Source organism: Erpetoichthys calabaricus, chromosome 11 (genome assembly GCF_900747795.2).
Source record: "Erpetoichthys calabaricus chromosome 11, fErpCal1.3, whole genome shotgun sequence".
Lineage (NCBI taxonomy): Eukaryota > Metazoa > Chordata > Cladistia > Polypteriformes > Polypteridae > Erpetoichthys > Erpetoichthys calabaricus.
The window spans coordinates 19,567,166-19,583,625 of NC_041404.2; the positions used below are offsets into that span (position 1 = coordinate 19,567,166).

Genomic DNA, 16,460 nt, shown 5'->3' on the forward strand with positions numbered 1-16,460 from the left:
CGACCCACAACGTCCCGAGTCGAGGTCAGCAGCGCACCATCCCCACCATATACAGTGTTGACACTGCACTGCTTCCCCTTCCTGAGACGCCGGATGGTGGACCAGAATCTCCTCGAAGCCGTCCGAAAGTCGTTCTCCATGGCCTCCCCAAACTCCTCCTACGCCCGAGTTTTTGCCTGAGCAACCACCAAAGCCGCATTCCGCTTGGCCTGCCGGTACCTATCAGCTGCCTCCAGGGTCCCACAGGACAAAAGGGTCCTGTAGGACTCCTTCTTCAGCTTGACGGCATCCTTCACCGCCGGTGTCCACCAATGGGTTCGGGGATTGCCGCCACGACAGGCACCGACCACCTTACGGCCACAGCTCCGGTCAGCTGCCTCAACAATAGAGGCACGGAACATGGCCCATTCGGACTCAATGTCCCCCACCTCCCTCGGGATGTGGTCGAAGTTCTGCCGGAGGTGGGAGTTGAAGCTACTTCTGACAGGGGGCTCTGCCAGACGTTCCCAGCAGACCCTCACAACACGTTTGGGCCTACCACGCCTGACTGGCATCCTCCCCCACCATCGAAGCCAACTCACCACCAGGTGGTGATCAGTTGACAGCTCCGCCCCTCTCTTCACCCGAGTGTCCAAGACATGTGGCCGCAAGTCCGACGACACGACCACAAAGTCGATCATCGAACTGAGGCCTAGGGTGTCCTAGTGCCAAGTGCACATATGAACACCCCTATGCTTGAACATGGTGTTCGTTATGGACAATCCGTGACGAGCACAGAAGTCCAATAACAAAACACCGCTCGGGTTCAGATCGGGGGGGCCATTCCTCCCAATCACGCCCTTCCAGGTCTCACTGTCATTGCCCACGTTAGCATTGAAGTCTCCCAGCAGAACGAGGGAGTCCCCAGAAGGTATGCCCTATGGCACACCCTCCAGGGACTCCAAAAAGGGTGGGTACTCCGAACTGCTGTTCGGTGCATACGCACAAACAACAGTTAGGACCCTACCCCCCACCCGAAGGCGAAGGGAGGCTACTCTCTCGTCCACCGGGGTAAACCCCAATGTACAGGCTCCAAGTTGGGGGGGCAATAAGTATACCCACACCTGCTCGGCGCCTCTCACCGGGGGCAACTCCAGAGTGGTAGAGAGTCCAGCCCCTCTCAAGGAGATTGGTTCCAGAGTCCAAGCTGTGCGTCGAGGTGAGTCCGACTATATCTAGCCGGAACCTCTCAACTTCGCGCACTAGCTCAGGCTCTTTCCCCTACAGAGAAGTGACATTCCACGTCCCAAGAGCCAGCTTCTGTAGCCGAGGATCGGACCGCCAAGGTCCCCGCCTTCGGCCACCACCCAACTCACACTGCACCCGACCTCCTTGGCCCCTTCCATAGGTGGTGAACCCATGGGAAGGGGGACCCACGTTGCCTCTTCGGGCTGTGCCCGGCCGAGCCCCATGGGTGCAGGCCCGGCCACCAGGCGCTCGCCATCGAGCCCCACCTCTAGGCCTGGCTCCAGAGTGGGGCCCCGGTGACCCGCGTCCGGGCAAGGGAAAACGCCGTCCAAAATTGTTTTTCTTCATAGGAGGTTTGTTTGACCGCTCTTTGTCTCATCCCTCACCTAGGACCAGTTTGCCTTGGGTGGCCCTACCAGGGGCATAAAGCCCCGGACAACAGAGCTCCTAGGATCATTGGGACACGCAAACCCCTCCACCACGATAAGGTGGCGGTTAAAGGTGGGGTAATTGAAGTTTATTGGAATTAAATTTATACTAGACATAGGATAAATTCTGTGATCTTAGAATGTCCCACAGGTTTATGGAATAAAGTAGATGTGTATATTTTCTTTTTGCCAGACTGTAGTTTGATAAACACATTTTTATCACATCTTAGTAATGATTTTTGTAAAGCTGGAAGAATGCTGACTTTATCTTAGAAAACTGCCAAGTAATAAAACTAGAAGGAGCTATTTTAGTGCAGAACCAAATGACTAAGATTATTAAAATATTTGATAAAAAAATTAATTTGGACTGGAACAATAAATGACCACAAAGAAAACTTTTTCAAATTTTAACAGTGTAGAATGAAATCTTACAGTTACGACATACACAATGAAGGAGCATGAGACACTAAAGTCAAAGTTGAAGCAAAATCCTTACTTGACATGAGAAATGGCTATCAGTCCCTCCTTAAGCTCGTGTCACATTAGACAACTTTTCAGTCATAGCCTCATTTGCATAATCTTAGCCAGTTGGAGGCACTCCTGTGAAGTCTAGCACCTAATGTGACATATCAAATGACCAAACCAGTCTGCAAATGGGTAAAATCAAATCAAACAGGTCTGACTTTCTTATTAATCAGAGGAATGGGGCTGTGTACAGAGGAGAGATGACAACCAAACAAACCCATAATTGCTCATTCAGAAGTACAATGCATAGAATGTAGTGATGAGCAACGCATGTTTTGAACCTCAAAAATAGAAGAGAAGCTTATTGGGCTGATGTCTTGTATTTTATATACCTTAACAAAATGGAAAAATAAATTAAAAGGCAGAGATTGCTGCTGTGGCTGTTAACCTTATGTAAAGCACCATTCTATCAGGCATCACAGAAAAAGATCAAGCACGACTATACTGGAAGATCAGCTCTCAGGTATGTAATATTGGTTGAGATTTTCAGTTGTGTAATTTGACTTGTGCATTGACGAGATCTCTGACTGCGCTCAACAAATCTGACATGCTCCACAACAAAAAGTCACGTAATGTGACATCAACTTTAGTGGAAAAAATACAAAAGAATTGGTAGAGAGTTTGCCAGGATTACTTATTTTGGACTGAACTGACTTTATAGACTCTTGTTGTTTTTTTGTGAGCCTTGTTTACAGTGACACAGAGAATGCTTTCATCTGACATTTTTCAAGATAAAACACAATGCTTAAGCAGCCTATTAAAACTTTTAAAAAAGATTTGCTGAGAACAGCCACAGAGTAATTTTGCTGCTATTTAAAAACCACATACAAAAAGTATGTAATGGTTTGACTTTTTTTTATTAGGCAGATACCTTTATCCAATGAATATCTGCGATACAATTGATTACATTTCTTTTGCTTTTACAATTTGAGCACAGGCAGGTAAAGTGACTTCTCATGGTTGGTTACACAGTGTCCCTAAACAGGATATGAACTTACCACCTGAGGGTTTGAAGACCAGAGCCTTAAACACTCTGCCTGTTTACCTGCCTGTCTACCATGATTTGTACATGACATGCCACCTGTTGCTTACTTTGATTATTTGGCATATTTCAAGTATACTCAAGATGTTTTTGATGGTATTGTAACATACAGTATATATACTTATGTACAGTGAGCAAAGGGGCCATCAATTTGTCTGCTTCACCAAGTTAGGCTAAGCAGAACTAGAACAAACTACCGGGTCATGTAGGTGAAGCAGACACCTTTACAACCTTTAACAAGTATCTGGATGAGACACTGGGCATGGTCTTGTTTCGTTACACTAACTTCTCATGGTATGCCCCCTTACAGGGTAGCCAAATAATTTAGCTAAAGCAAGTGTTGCTAAAGCCACTCCTTAATTGTATTGAAATAATAAAAATTTTTTTGACTCCAGCCGCTTGCCAACTTGTTGAAGATGGAGGCCACTCTGAATGTTTGGAATGCAACTGTACAACATGTGTTGTTATAAGCACAGATTGTAAATCACCTGTCAATATCCCCCGTTTTCACTTATTCAATAGAAAATTGAAACAAATTAGTTTACCTGTACTAAGCAGCAGAAGGACCTTCATGCAGAGAAATTCATCATATGAGACCTGGAGTCGCAAGAGTTCATTTGCAATTTTCAGCATTTGCCTATACTGGTCGCTCATTAAGGGGCTGTTCATTCTATCTCTAAATGCAAAAGAAAGGAAATGTACAGGACCACAATGAAATGCTAACCTAAACGACACCTCAAATACAAAAGAAACAATCGAATCAGATTAAAAAATAATTAAATATCAAAATCAGTAAAACACTTAATAAACATACTGTATAGCATGTGTATTTTGATAAAATGTTTATTGTTCCAAGAAAAAAATTAATTGTTAATGTCCAGGCTTTTATACTTCTGTACTACTTACCCAAAGTGAACAAGGTGATTCTAGTTTTTGAGTATGCTGTCCATCACTGGCCAAAAGTTTATGTAGATGTTCTTGATCAAATAAATTATTTCCCAAATAATGGTGTGTTCTGTTTTCACTACCCTAGTTACATTCAGCATTTGAACATTTGCTGTGTCATGCAACTTAGAAGTTCAGTTTTTTTATTGCACATTTTAAGAAAATATGCAGTACTCATGAGGAGATGCCACATTGTTTGAGACATCAATGGAAGCAGAGACAGAAATGGACATTCTTGATTACTGAAGTTTTGAGGCTGTTTTCTGAATTGTATAACCAGTCACTTAAGAGTGGTGGCACTGCCATAAAACCAGGTCATTCACCTCTATAGGTTGACTCATTATTGCTGAAGATCAAATCGATCATGGCAATGTTTTTAACATACTGCAAGATGGACCTTGAGCTGTGCCAAGCCATATTAGTATGAGTAAACAGGAAAAAAGATCACACACCACTGTTCTAAATGGCCAAAATGTAGGGGAGGAATCGAGCATCCATGATACTTATGTGGCAGTTGTTAAGGTATTAGTGTAATGTTAAGTTTTTTGCTAACATTGGCTTGATTGAAGTCCCAGGGAGAAATAAATCATGTATCAGGTTAAGACTTTCAGATTTGTTGATAATGTTATATTGTTGAATAAAACGTTTACAGGTGACCTGCTGTCAGACTGAGGTGGACTATAAACAGCTGAACAAATGAGGATGAACTGATTGATCAATCAATCAATTAATTTCAACCCAGGGTTAAGTTCCTCCCATGTGGCAGAATACTGATGCAAAGTTATCTATACCAGGAAAAATGGGTTATGGAATTTCAGAATAATCCATTTCACATTATAAACAATGATGTTCTCTTTTTCAGTCACCCAACCACTTTGTTGATGTTAATTACTTTAAATGACTTTTTTCCCCTCTTAGAAAATGCACTCACAAGATAAAAATCTATTCTGTATTATCAGAAAAGAATTGTTTAGTTGTTGTTGTCTTATTTTTTTGCCTTTAATTCAGCAGGGACCTTGTCAAAATCAGTCACTAAATTACAATGAAAAGTGTGATAAAGATTCTTACTGATTTAAAATGAGGTCAGGCGCAAAGTATAAACTGTTGGCATTGGACTGATTATATGAGCGCCATCCAAGGTTAAATGTCACCAGGAATATCCAGGAATACTGCAGCAAGACCATTTGGTCATCAATGTGCAGGCTTTTAAATCCTGTAAATTGAAAAGAAATTCAGTAAATACAAGGCCTAGGCTTGAACACAGTTATGTTTGCATATGGTTATTCTCTCACACAAACACACACATACAGTTAGGTCCATAAATATTTGGACAGAGACAACTTTTTTCTAATTTTGGTTCTGTACATTACCACAATGAATTTTAAATGAAACAACTCAGATGCAGTTGAAGTGCAGACTTTCAGCTTTAATTCAGTGGGGTGAACAAAACGATTGCATAAAAATGTGAGGCAACTAAAGCATTTTTTTAACACAATCCCTTCATTTCAGGGGCTCAAAAGTAATTGGACAAATTAAATAACTGGAAATAAAATGTTCATTTCTAATACTTGGTGACAGCCTGAAGTCTTGAACTCATGGACATCACCAGATGCTGGGTTTCCTCCTTTTTAATGCTCTGCCAGGCCTTTACTGCAGCGGCTTTCAGTTGCTGTTTGTTTGTGGAGATTGTTGAGTTTGTTGAGATACCTTTAGCTTTTTTTTCTTTGCAGATGCACAGTGATGCAGCCCTTTATCAATTCTCTCTCCTTCTCTCTACATAGCACCTTGCAAAAGCATTCAGTCCTATGACCAATTCCCTAATTTTCCAGAATAGCAATTACTGTACTGATTTTGTTTTACAATACAGTGGAACCTCAGGTCAAGAAAGTCTTGGACCACGTACAAATCGGGTTACGACCAAAAAGTTCGCCAAACTTTTGCATCTGTTCAAGACCACACACTCGGGTGACGAACAAGCCAGTTTCCCTTCCGGTTCGTACGCGCCGATGATTTCCGCACGTGTTCAGTCTCTCCCTGTGCATTCCCTGTGCAGCGAGCGAGCGAGAGAGAGAGAGCGCGAGCAAGTGAAAGAGAGAGAGAGTGCGAGCGAGTGTATATATATTTACATACAGCTTGTACGGTCCAGAACGGATTAATTGTATTTACATAAAATCCTATGGGGGAAATGACTTTGGGTCACGACCAAATCGGGTTGTGACCAGAGTTTTGGAGCGAATTATGGTCGTGACCCGAGGTTCCACTGTACAGTAGTTTTCCTTTAGACACTGTATATTTTGTGTGACAATAATGACAATTTTTTTCTCTCATAAAAATAACAGTAATGCACTATAAATAAAGAACATTTCAGATCAACAGGGCCACATGGCATTCTGGAAGTAAATCTGAAACTGACATTTTAGAAAAGTAATACTGCACATAATAAGCCATAGCTCTGTGCAGGGCTTTGTAAACATCACTAACGTCAAACTAATCTCTCTATTATAAAAAAAAATCCTGTAGAGAAACAGTACGGCTACGATACGTGATCTTCACGTTAAGATCACGGAAGACACTTAAAAGACCCGCGAGACTAGAGAGATTGGCCACGGAGCATCTCGCAGGGACCTTAAACATGAGACTTTGTGCCAAGAGATTGACCCAGGACCGTCTCGCGATAACGTAGAACATGAGATTCTTGCAAGACATGCCCTACTTACAAATAAATAAGAGCAAGGGCAGCCAGCAACACACTCACTTGTGTTTTGGCTTTGAGCACACACAGATCCAGGGCTCTCAGCGCATATAAAGTGTATAAGGACAATACGTTATAAATGAAACGTAGACGACAAAGCGAAGAAGAAAGCAGTGTGGAGAAAAGAGACTCAAAAGCGTTGGAGAGAAAGAAGAGCAAAAAAGAAAAAGAATAATCTAGGTGCAAATTCAGAAAATAAGGAAAGTAATTATCAGCCCAGAACAAGTGGAATTGAAAAAAAAAGCACGTCCAATCCGGACATTGGCGCGATACACATGCAGAGCAAGTTAGAGATTATGAAAACAGTGGAATTGGAAAGGCTCAAAAAAAATAGTTGGCGCGATACACATGTGGAGAAAGTTAAAGAATATGAAAGTAGGAAAATTAGAAAGTATAAAAAAAAAGAAAGTAAAGATCGCAGGAGTGCAAACAAACGGAAATTATTACTCGAAAAAAGGAAAATAATCACCACGGACCAGGTGTCATTTAAAAAAAAGCGGGATAAAAAGAGGTCAGAAATAAAATACAGAGTAGAAAATAAAGTAAAATGTCATAAAAAGTTTAAAAAACAAGGGGGCCAAACACATGAAGAGCAGGTTAGAGATAATGAAACCTGGAATTCAAAAGTCTCAAAAAAAACGTAGGCGCGAAACACATGCAGAGCAAGATACAGAATATGAAAGCAGAAAAAAATGACAGTGTCAAAAAAAAGAAAGTAAACCGCATTAGCGCAAAGAAAGCGAAATTATTACTCGGAGAAATAACGAAAAGGCGCATAGAGATCGAATATATGGACACAGGTGATATGTCAGAAGTATGTAAATATTGTAAGGCTTTTAAGTTTAAGTCAAGAGAATTTCAAAAAAGGAGTTTACCTCAGGGCGGCACGGTGGCGCAGTGGGTAGCGCTGCTGCCTCGCAGTTGGATGATCTGGGGACCTGGGTTCGCTTCCCGGGTCCTCCCTGCGTGGAGTTTGCATGTTCTCCCCGTGTCTGCGTGGGTTTCCTCCGGGCGCTCCGGTTTCCTCCCACAGTCCAAAGACATGCAGGTTAGGTGGATTGGCGATTCTAAATTGGCCCTAGTGTGTGCTTGGTGTGTGGGTGTGTTTGTGTGTGTCCTGCGGTGGGTTGGCACCCTGCCCAGGATTGGTTCCTGCCTTGTGCCCTGTGTTGGCTGGGATTGGCTCCAGCAGACCTCCGTGACCCTGTGTTCGGATTCAGCGGGTTGGAAAATGGATGGATGGATGGATGTTGGGACTCGAAAGATTCCAAATATTGTTTTTACAGAAGTTCTGAAATAAAAGTGAAACTAATGAAATAGCAACAATTCAAAGAAAAAAAAATCTTAAAAGTGTGTATCCGAAAAAACAAAACCGGGGGTTGGCGAGCGAAGTGAGCAGGGGGCGAAGTCCCCTAGTGTTAACAAAATAAAACCCAGGAAAAAAGTACATAAATGTTAGGTTGTGACATAACATGCCATCAATAAACTAGTGAAATAACAATACATTTTCTAAAAGTGCTTTGTGGGATGTGAGCCACTGGAGTTTATCCTATAAACAAGTAAGGACAGAACCCCAGCACTGATGCCAGTTCATAAAAGTTTACAATCACGCAGGCCCACATAAACACAAAAACCCAGAGTGTCAATTTAAAATTATGTAAACACATTTTAAGTGCTAAGAAGGGAGCAGTGTTGCAAAGCAATTATTTAATTGTAGATCAAGCTGACGTTCATTTGTTTATAACTCAGATGGACAATAAGATAAGCATTTATTCACTATAAAGATCATCAAAAGTCTCTGCCTTTAACTCACTTGCTGATGCTGAGGAAGCTCATAGGTTGCCAAAATACAGTGGAACCTCTAGATACGAGTTTAATTCGTTCCAGCACTAAGCTTGTATAGCGAATTTCTCGTATCTAGAACAAACTTCCCCATTGAAAATAATGGAAATCCAGTTAATCCGTTCTGCACCCCAAATATATTAACATAAAAATCAATTTTCCTAACAAATAACACTGATAAATTATATATACTGTAGTCTACCTTTAATAAATAACACTGGTAAATAATATAACTGATTATTAAAAGAATCAAAACAGGTGTCCAAAGTGCAGTAGAGCATTCAATAAATCTTTAAATAAATAATCCTTAAAACAGTTGTGAAGTGGAGGTTTAAAATACACAAGAATAACAATCCTTTAACACGAGGTTAAAACGTCAAAAGGATGCCGTCTTTAAAAAACAGATGACAATCCCCGGTGCTTCTTCTCTGTTAGCGTCTCACCTGCGGGCTCTGCAACAGGCGAGACACTCTTAATGCAGCTGACCTTCTCTACACCGTCCTGCTTCAGCTGTTTGGCTCGCCTGTTCAGCTACACGCGAGCCTGCACTCACTCACTCGCCCTACCCGCCTGCGCTCGCGCGCGCTCTCTCTCTCTCTCTTTTCTTTTACTTTTTCTCCCCCTTAACCGGCTCGCGCTTCTCTATATATGCGGGGAGGACATGGCAGCTGCAGCCTATCAGCCACAGGAACAATCATGGATGTGGGCAGTTTCCCACCTGTGCACTTAAGTGAGAAACGCAGACACCGCAGATCGCGGCTCGCAACTGCTACCACGCCCCCTCGCTAAGCCACGAGCTATACCCACAGCCTGGCTCGTGGCTCGTTACGCGAACCAATGCTCGTATTTAGATCTGAATTTTTCACTCATACTTTCCTCGTATTTTGAATTTCTCGTATACCGAGGTGATCGTATCTCGAGGTTCCACTGTATATGTAAATTATAAGAATAAGAATGCCTTTATTGTCAATGTATTTAGATACAATGAAATTGGAAAGCCTCTCCAGTATGGTGCCTCATTACAAAACACTTTAGTTTAATAAAAACACACTTCCCACATCATACAATGCACATGTCACACCTAATTATACCATTCATACATCCTTTATGTGACCATAAAACAAAGACACTACAAATAATATAGAGAGTGTGCTAGAATTCAGTATGTACTATATAATCAGAAAGTTTAGCAGCATTTAGGATTGTTATTGCTTTAGGAAAAAAACTATTCTTAAATCTACTGGCCCTTATTTTGAGACATCTGTAATACCTTCTTGAGGGAAAAAGAGCAGTCTAGAGTTCTCTAGAGAGAGTGAGAGGATAGCCGACAATCATTTGAGCAGTGTTAATCACACTCTGTATTGCTTTTTTTATCTGCTGAAGAGCAACCAGCATACCACACAGTCACACTGTACATCAGGATACTCTCTCTCTATGGTCGAACGATAGAAAAGCACCAGCAGCCTTGCCACAAGTTGCTTTCCTAAGAAGTTATTGTCATTTTACAATATCTTGTAAGGTATAATAAATAAATAGAATCAACATATTAAAACAAATTATATTTTATAATGTAAACTGTGTTTCAGAAAGGCACTGTTTGCATAACTTAAACAGATCTTTATCTTGCTAGAATATACTCATGTAACTTCTAACTATTTTAGTAGAGAATACCTTTTCAGCTTGGACAGATCAAAACAATAGTTTACTCATAGAAATAGTTTACTCATTATTAATGTTTACAAAATAACGTTGTAAGAGCACAGAATAAATATGCTGATACCTTTTCATTGATTTCCTCATTATTAGACTATCTGCATCTAGTATAAGTTTAAAAAGCATTTTAAGGCTTCAAATAATATGTTTCCCAACATAGTTTAAATTCTAGAAAGCCTCATTAGCTATTGGGATTGTTCACATAATATGATGTAGATCTAGACAGGGTATCAATTAATTAAACTACAATAACTGCCTTGGATAACCCAAAACACTTCAGAAAATCAAAGACACAGTAACATCAAAAACAATATTATACTTGTATCATTAAAAAGTCAATGTAAACAAATCAAACATAAAATTGGTTTCTTGTCTGAAAGAAAAAAAGATTCTGCTTTGAATCTGAATTACTGTCTTTATTTTAGGTTGGAAAAATGTTAGAAGACCAACACTGGCATTTGTAATGTCATTTCTCAAATTTATATATGTTATGAAGATTATTTGTTTAAAGATGTTTTTGCTCAGGCCTCCAAGCTAAAGTCACAGATGTTTACTGTTTGTATAGCACTTGTTTATGGTCTGGAGTGGTGCATAAGTTCAGCATCATATTGTTAATATTGGAATTTTCAAACAGCTTCTTATCCCTACATTGCCAGAATGAAAAAGGATTAACTGATATCCTTCTGCGGCATGTTGATGTTAATGTGCTGTTGACATGTTTTAGTCAGAGCACTGCTCTAACAGCAGTACTGTTTTACTTTCCTAATACCAATCTCTGATGAATCTGTAGAAAGTACTTTATAAAACTGAAGCAATAATCACTTCATCAGTTTATTTTGTGTAAAACTTCATTTACACAGCTGCAATGGAATAATGAATAGGAATCACTTAATTCTCCTGACTATAATACTACATTTAAGCCAAAACAGAATATCAGAATGACCAAGACCTTCAACTGTACTAAAATGCATACACGTATTAATTTTTTTTTCAGCTTACAGGGGGAAGGTGCCAAAGTATACTAAAACCTAAAACAGCACAGCAAACACATGAAAGGTATATAAATTATTTTATCATTATGAATTCTCAAAAGATAATTCAGACTTATTTTTTTTTTATATTTAAACATCTTAAAAGGAAAACACTTGTTTTCTGTATATATAGCAACACCCTCTTGTTGATACCCTGAATAAACTAATCAGTTAACATACTGTACTGTAGGTGCTTTATAAGAAGATAAATTGTTACACTGCTGCCGCTGATGTTAAAGCTGCTGCCTCTTTAGTAACAGCAGTAAACTGCACTCAAATCTGGCCACATCACTTACTATATTAAGTTTGGGTGTTGACCCATTTCTAGGTTTTTTCATCTGGCTATTCCTGCTTGTCTGGTGATAACTATTTTGTTTTGACTGGATGTCTGGATGTTTCCACTTAATACAATTGGAATATGAACAGCTATTGCATCCCAGTGGCTTTCCCATTGAAAAGTTGTTTCTCATTACATGAGTGTTCCATAAAATGTATCTGCATATTGTTAAGCACAAACTTAGACTCCTCTTTTTATCATACCGAAGAATGACAGACACAAATGAAGTAAGCTTACTTATGGCTGTGCTTTGAAATTAAGGCAGCAGCTCATAAAACGTACCCTTTTCCTTCTCTGATTCTTAGAAGGTAAATAAGGCACCAATGAATAGCTGATGATTGTTTTCAATCACTATGAATACCTAAATAAACAACCTCAACAACACAACTCTGCTAAAACGTCTTCTTTAGGCTGCTCCTGTTAGGGGCTGCCACAGTGGATCATCTTTTTCCATAAGCTCTGCTAAAACATCTCCATGTGCCAAATTTTCAAAATACTTCCACTAATATAATTCTAGGTTATCTGAAATACACAAAATGGTGCTGCATCAGTTTAGTACTGCTGTCACAGAGCTAAAGGAACCAGAGTTTAATTTTACACCAGATCAGTATCTGTAAAATAAAATACAATGCATGGCTGCATTTGACTATGAAGGGTTCAAAAGACTAGAAATGGCAGAATTCAAACTTCATACATTGATCATAATTGCTTCATGCATTTATTTCCTGAAATTTTCTAATGCCGGTTCTGAGAAGCTTGCTTTCCTTTCTTCAAATGAAAATCAGAGTGGACACAAGCTCTTAACTGTGTAAAGCTTATGGCAATAAAGTTGCACAGAACACCCTTAAAACATAATAAACGGAATAATCTGTTAAGTTATTCATAGCCAAAGATAAGAATTTTCAGTGTTTAGTGTTTAAGCAACATCACTGATGTACATCTCATAACTGACACAATGCATGAGTTAAGTGTGAGGCCAACAGCTTAGGCTGCACCTAGAAAATCAGACTAAATTCAATGTCCTTGATTCCTATTTACAGTGGTCCATACTGCCCTATATTTAAGACAATACAAATTTGTTAAATGATAACAAGCTCTCAGAGTTCACCGTTATATGCTCTTCTTGAGATTTAATACTATGCTTTAAAATCTGATCATGCATGCAGTGTTGGACCTTAGGATACCCTGACAGGCTTCACATTTTAACACCTAATTTCTCTTTAACAGCATAACTTTCATGACAGCACGCATTAGAACTTGTTGTACCATTTGAATGTATTTATCACCTAATATTCCTAACCAAGAAGGTGGTATCAAGTACTTTTTGGCAAGATGTTTCTAAATTTTAGTGAGGCACTGTCAAATGGCACATTCCGGAACCATCTTGAATCATTGGAAAGTGTATCATTTTTCAAACTGCTGATCTAGCAGTTGATTGGGCCAAGTCAATACATTTTTTGTTATTGTTATCGGTATAAAAATTATATAGATGCAACAGAATATTTTTACAGTTATCCTTCACATGGACTATCTTTGTGATGGTCCAGTCTGACCTACCCATCTTTCCTGCTTGCTTGAATTCAGTAGTTATATGCATTTATACAGCACACGGAAAATATGGAGCCTCCAATATGAATGATCTAAGTAAAATAATTAAAACCTTTTTTTAGGGCACTTGCAAATATTTAATTTTTCTGACAGTTATCATTAATATAATAAATGTTCAGCTGTGCTGATAATTATGTAGGCAAAGGCATTTCATTTCTTAGTCCATCACTCCATAATAAGAAATGTCATTAACTGTAGGCAATCAGAAAACAATTCCACTTTATGACTAGAAAGATTTTATTGGAGCTCTCAAACTCCTTCAAACTGAAGATAACCTAGGCAAGTAACTTTACATGGAACTATGTAACTAAATAAAAATTATGCATACTGTGTGCTCCAATCAGATATGACTACTATATGTCTACTATACGGAGCTTTGAGGTAATATAGCACCATTTTTCAAATAAATAACAAATGTTTACATTCTCTTCAGTGAACATATGATGCAAACCTTTCACCATAAAAATAAATAATTGTATCCTGTTACATAAACACATAACAAGTAATATAAACTAACCTGGCAGAGCCTTGGCCCATTTCACTGCTGCCACCATTTGTCTGGCCCCCAGGTGATTCAGTGCATTTATAAAGCGTGTGGTTGATTCAGGTAAAGAACTGTCATATCCTGAATACAGAGTCTCTGGTTCAATAGCCCTCAGGAGCGACAACATACTTGGGGTCAGCTGTGCAACAGACTTGGGTACCAGAGGCTGGGGCTGCTCATTGGGAAGTGGTGCCACATGTTCGGCATTTGTCTGAACCCCCTTTAATCTGCTCAGCTTTTTAGTCTTCCTTGCTGCAAGAAGAGATGCAAAAGATAAAAATGAAAGATTACTAGCTTTATTTCAGCAACACTGTAACACCACAAGGGCAAAGGAAGAACACACTAATGTTAAAATTAAATTGTTTAAGTTTAGAGTTTCTGCCTTACAACATTCTTGCACTTTTCAGTGTTTGCCATTTACTAACATTTTTTGAACACCACCATAAAATGAACATGTTGCTGCTCACTACTCATCTTCAAACTGCTACATTTACTTTAAACAGCTTATTCAGTATGTTAACATTTATTTTACTAAAATAATTCTGTGAATTTAACTTAATTTTTAGATCAACAATAAAAATTAATGTCATGTAATTAAAGACTAAAACTAATTACCATTTTCAATACAAAACAAATCAAAAACTAAACTTTTACCAAAATCTCTCATTGATAAATTAATCAATTTTTCTAGAAAAAGTGTCCCTGTCATTGACTGTAATTAATGCTGCTAAGATGAAACTAGTGTAATTACACAATAATAAGAAACCTTAATAATCAAGTATTACACAGAAAGATGATTACTGAAAACAAAATGCATGTGGCAACATATTTTTTCCCCAATCATGAGCTTTCTTTCAACTTTGACTTTTTAAACTAAGTAAATTTAAGGATATAGTGTTTTTTTATTTTATTTTTATATATGGATTTATCCAAGAAAATTGTTTTTCAACACATTAAACTAAGAATACATTTTAATCAATAAAATTACTTTTTGCCCTTGAAGAAAGCATTAGGAAAAAAAACAAAACAAAAAAAGGATATTCAATCCAAGAAACAGCAGTTTTTCAATTCTTTTTTATAGCTACTAGAAAAAAATGTAGATTCAACACTTCAAAGGTGGGTAATTATATATATACTGCTAGGCAACTGTCTGATAATATTATGCACAAAAATCCTAAAATAATAATACATTAATTGATTATAAGTGTACACTTTCCTAGCTTAAAATAGTAAAATCATATAAATTATTCTATATTATCTGCAAAGTTTAAAAAATATTCACATTCTTCATAATTAATCTTAAATCCAGCAATTACCCTGGTATGTTTTCTCTTGCGAGAGGTATACCAGCTCATGTGCTATATAAATTCAACATGACTGTTATAGATGGAAACCTGAAAAAGTCAAACTATAAAGTGTATAGGGCTATTAGGAGGTATAATAGGAGACTATACTGTATGTGCTATAGAGAGATGCCGGACAGGGACCAGCACTGCAGACGACAGTAGTTAGCAGTGTTGATCAGCGAATTTCGCTAAAGCGTTATTTGTAGTGAATCTGATGCGTTCATTTTTATAGGTCGTTTTTTTTTTTTAATATCAGCACCTCATAATGCTTTGCGAGGCCAGTGCAACATCCTCCCGAGCTGTAACAACCAATATATAATGCTGATTATTTACATTACAGTCTCTGTGGGATGAGTTATCTGTGTCTGTAGCCAAATGTGCAGGTCGATTTTCGAATTCCATGTCAAAAAAAGAGCAGGAGGAATGGGCCCTAGGCATGCATAATAATTGCCAACGTGGCATGGCCAGAGTGAAAACAAACCTTGAAGGAGCTTGACAATACCCCCACCCCCCCCACATCTATTTACAATTTTCTATCTAACGAGCCTGTAGTTTCAATCATGACACGCTACTTTTAATTTTTTGCTTATAAAAACCTACATATTTTTTCTGACTTTTGACTATGATTCAGCATTTACGTTTTGTTTTGAAGAAATATATGATTGTGCACCTCTGACTGTGTTCTTTCTTTTTTGATCCCATGGAGGCACAGTGGTGCAGTGGTTGGCACTGCTGCCACACAGCTCAGGTCACCTTTTTGGCCAAAATAATGAAACATATACAGCATAAACAACAAGTTATCTATGCCTGTAAAAATGTACTACAATAAACAGTTTTGATTTTAAAATGTTAATTGTGTCAACTGCAAGTTTCCAAAATGCTTGGCTAGACGGCTACATAGAGTAGGTCCACATACTCTTTAGTTGCAGCTGACATCTTTGAATTTGTCAGCTGTCAACATGGTTTGTGAGAAGCTGTGATAGTTTTAAATGGGCCCAGTATTAAACAGTATTTGACAGTATACAGTATATATATATATATATATATATATATATATATATATATATATATATATATATATATATATATATATATATACACATATATATATATACATATA

The 16,460-nt window shown here is 38.5% G+C and overlaps 1 protein-coding gene across 4 annotated transcripts in view; it reads right to left on the reverse strand.

Annotated features, from left to right (window-relative positions):
- Nucleotides 1-16,460, reverse strand: part of nr3c1 (nuclear receptor subfamily 3, group C, member 1 (glucocorticoid receptor)) — a 163,695-nt gene that overhangs the window by 11,555 nt on the left and 135,680 nt on the right. For all 4 annotated transcript variants that reach the window (XM_051933468.1, XM_028812774.2, XM_028812777.2 and 1 more), the window contains exons 5-7: nucleotides 13,968-14,246; nucleotides 5,236-5,380; nucleotides 3,768-3,898 (exon numbers count right to left, since the gene is read on the reverse strand). In XM_051933468.1, coding sequence (XP_051789428.1) covers nucleotides 3,768-3,898; nucleotides 5,236-5,380; nucleotides 13,968-14,246 — 555 coding nt within the window. The remainder of the gene's footprint in view (nucleotides 1-3,767; nucleotides 3,899-5,235; nucleotides 5,381-13,967; nucleotides 14,247-16,460) is intronic.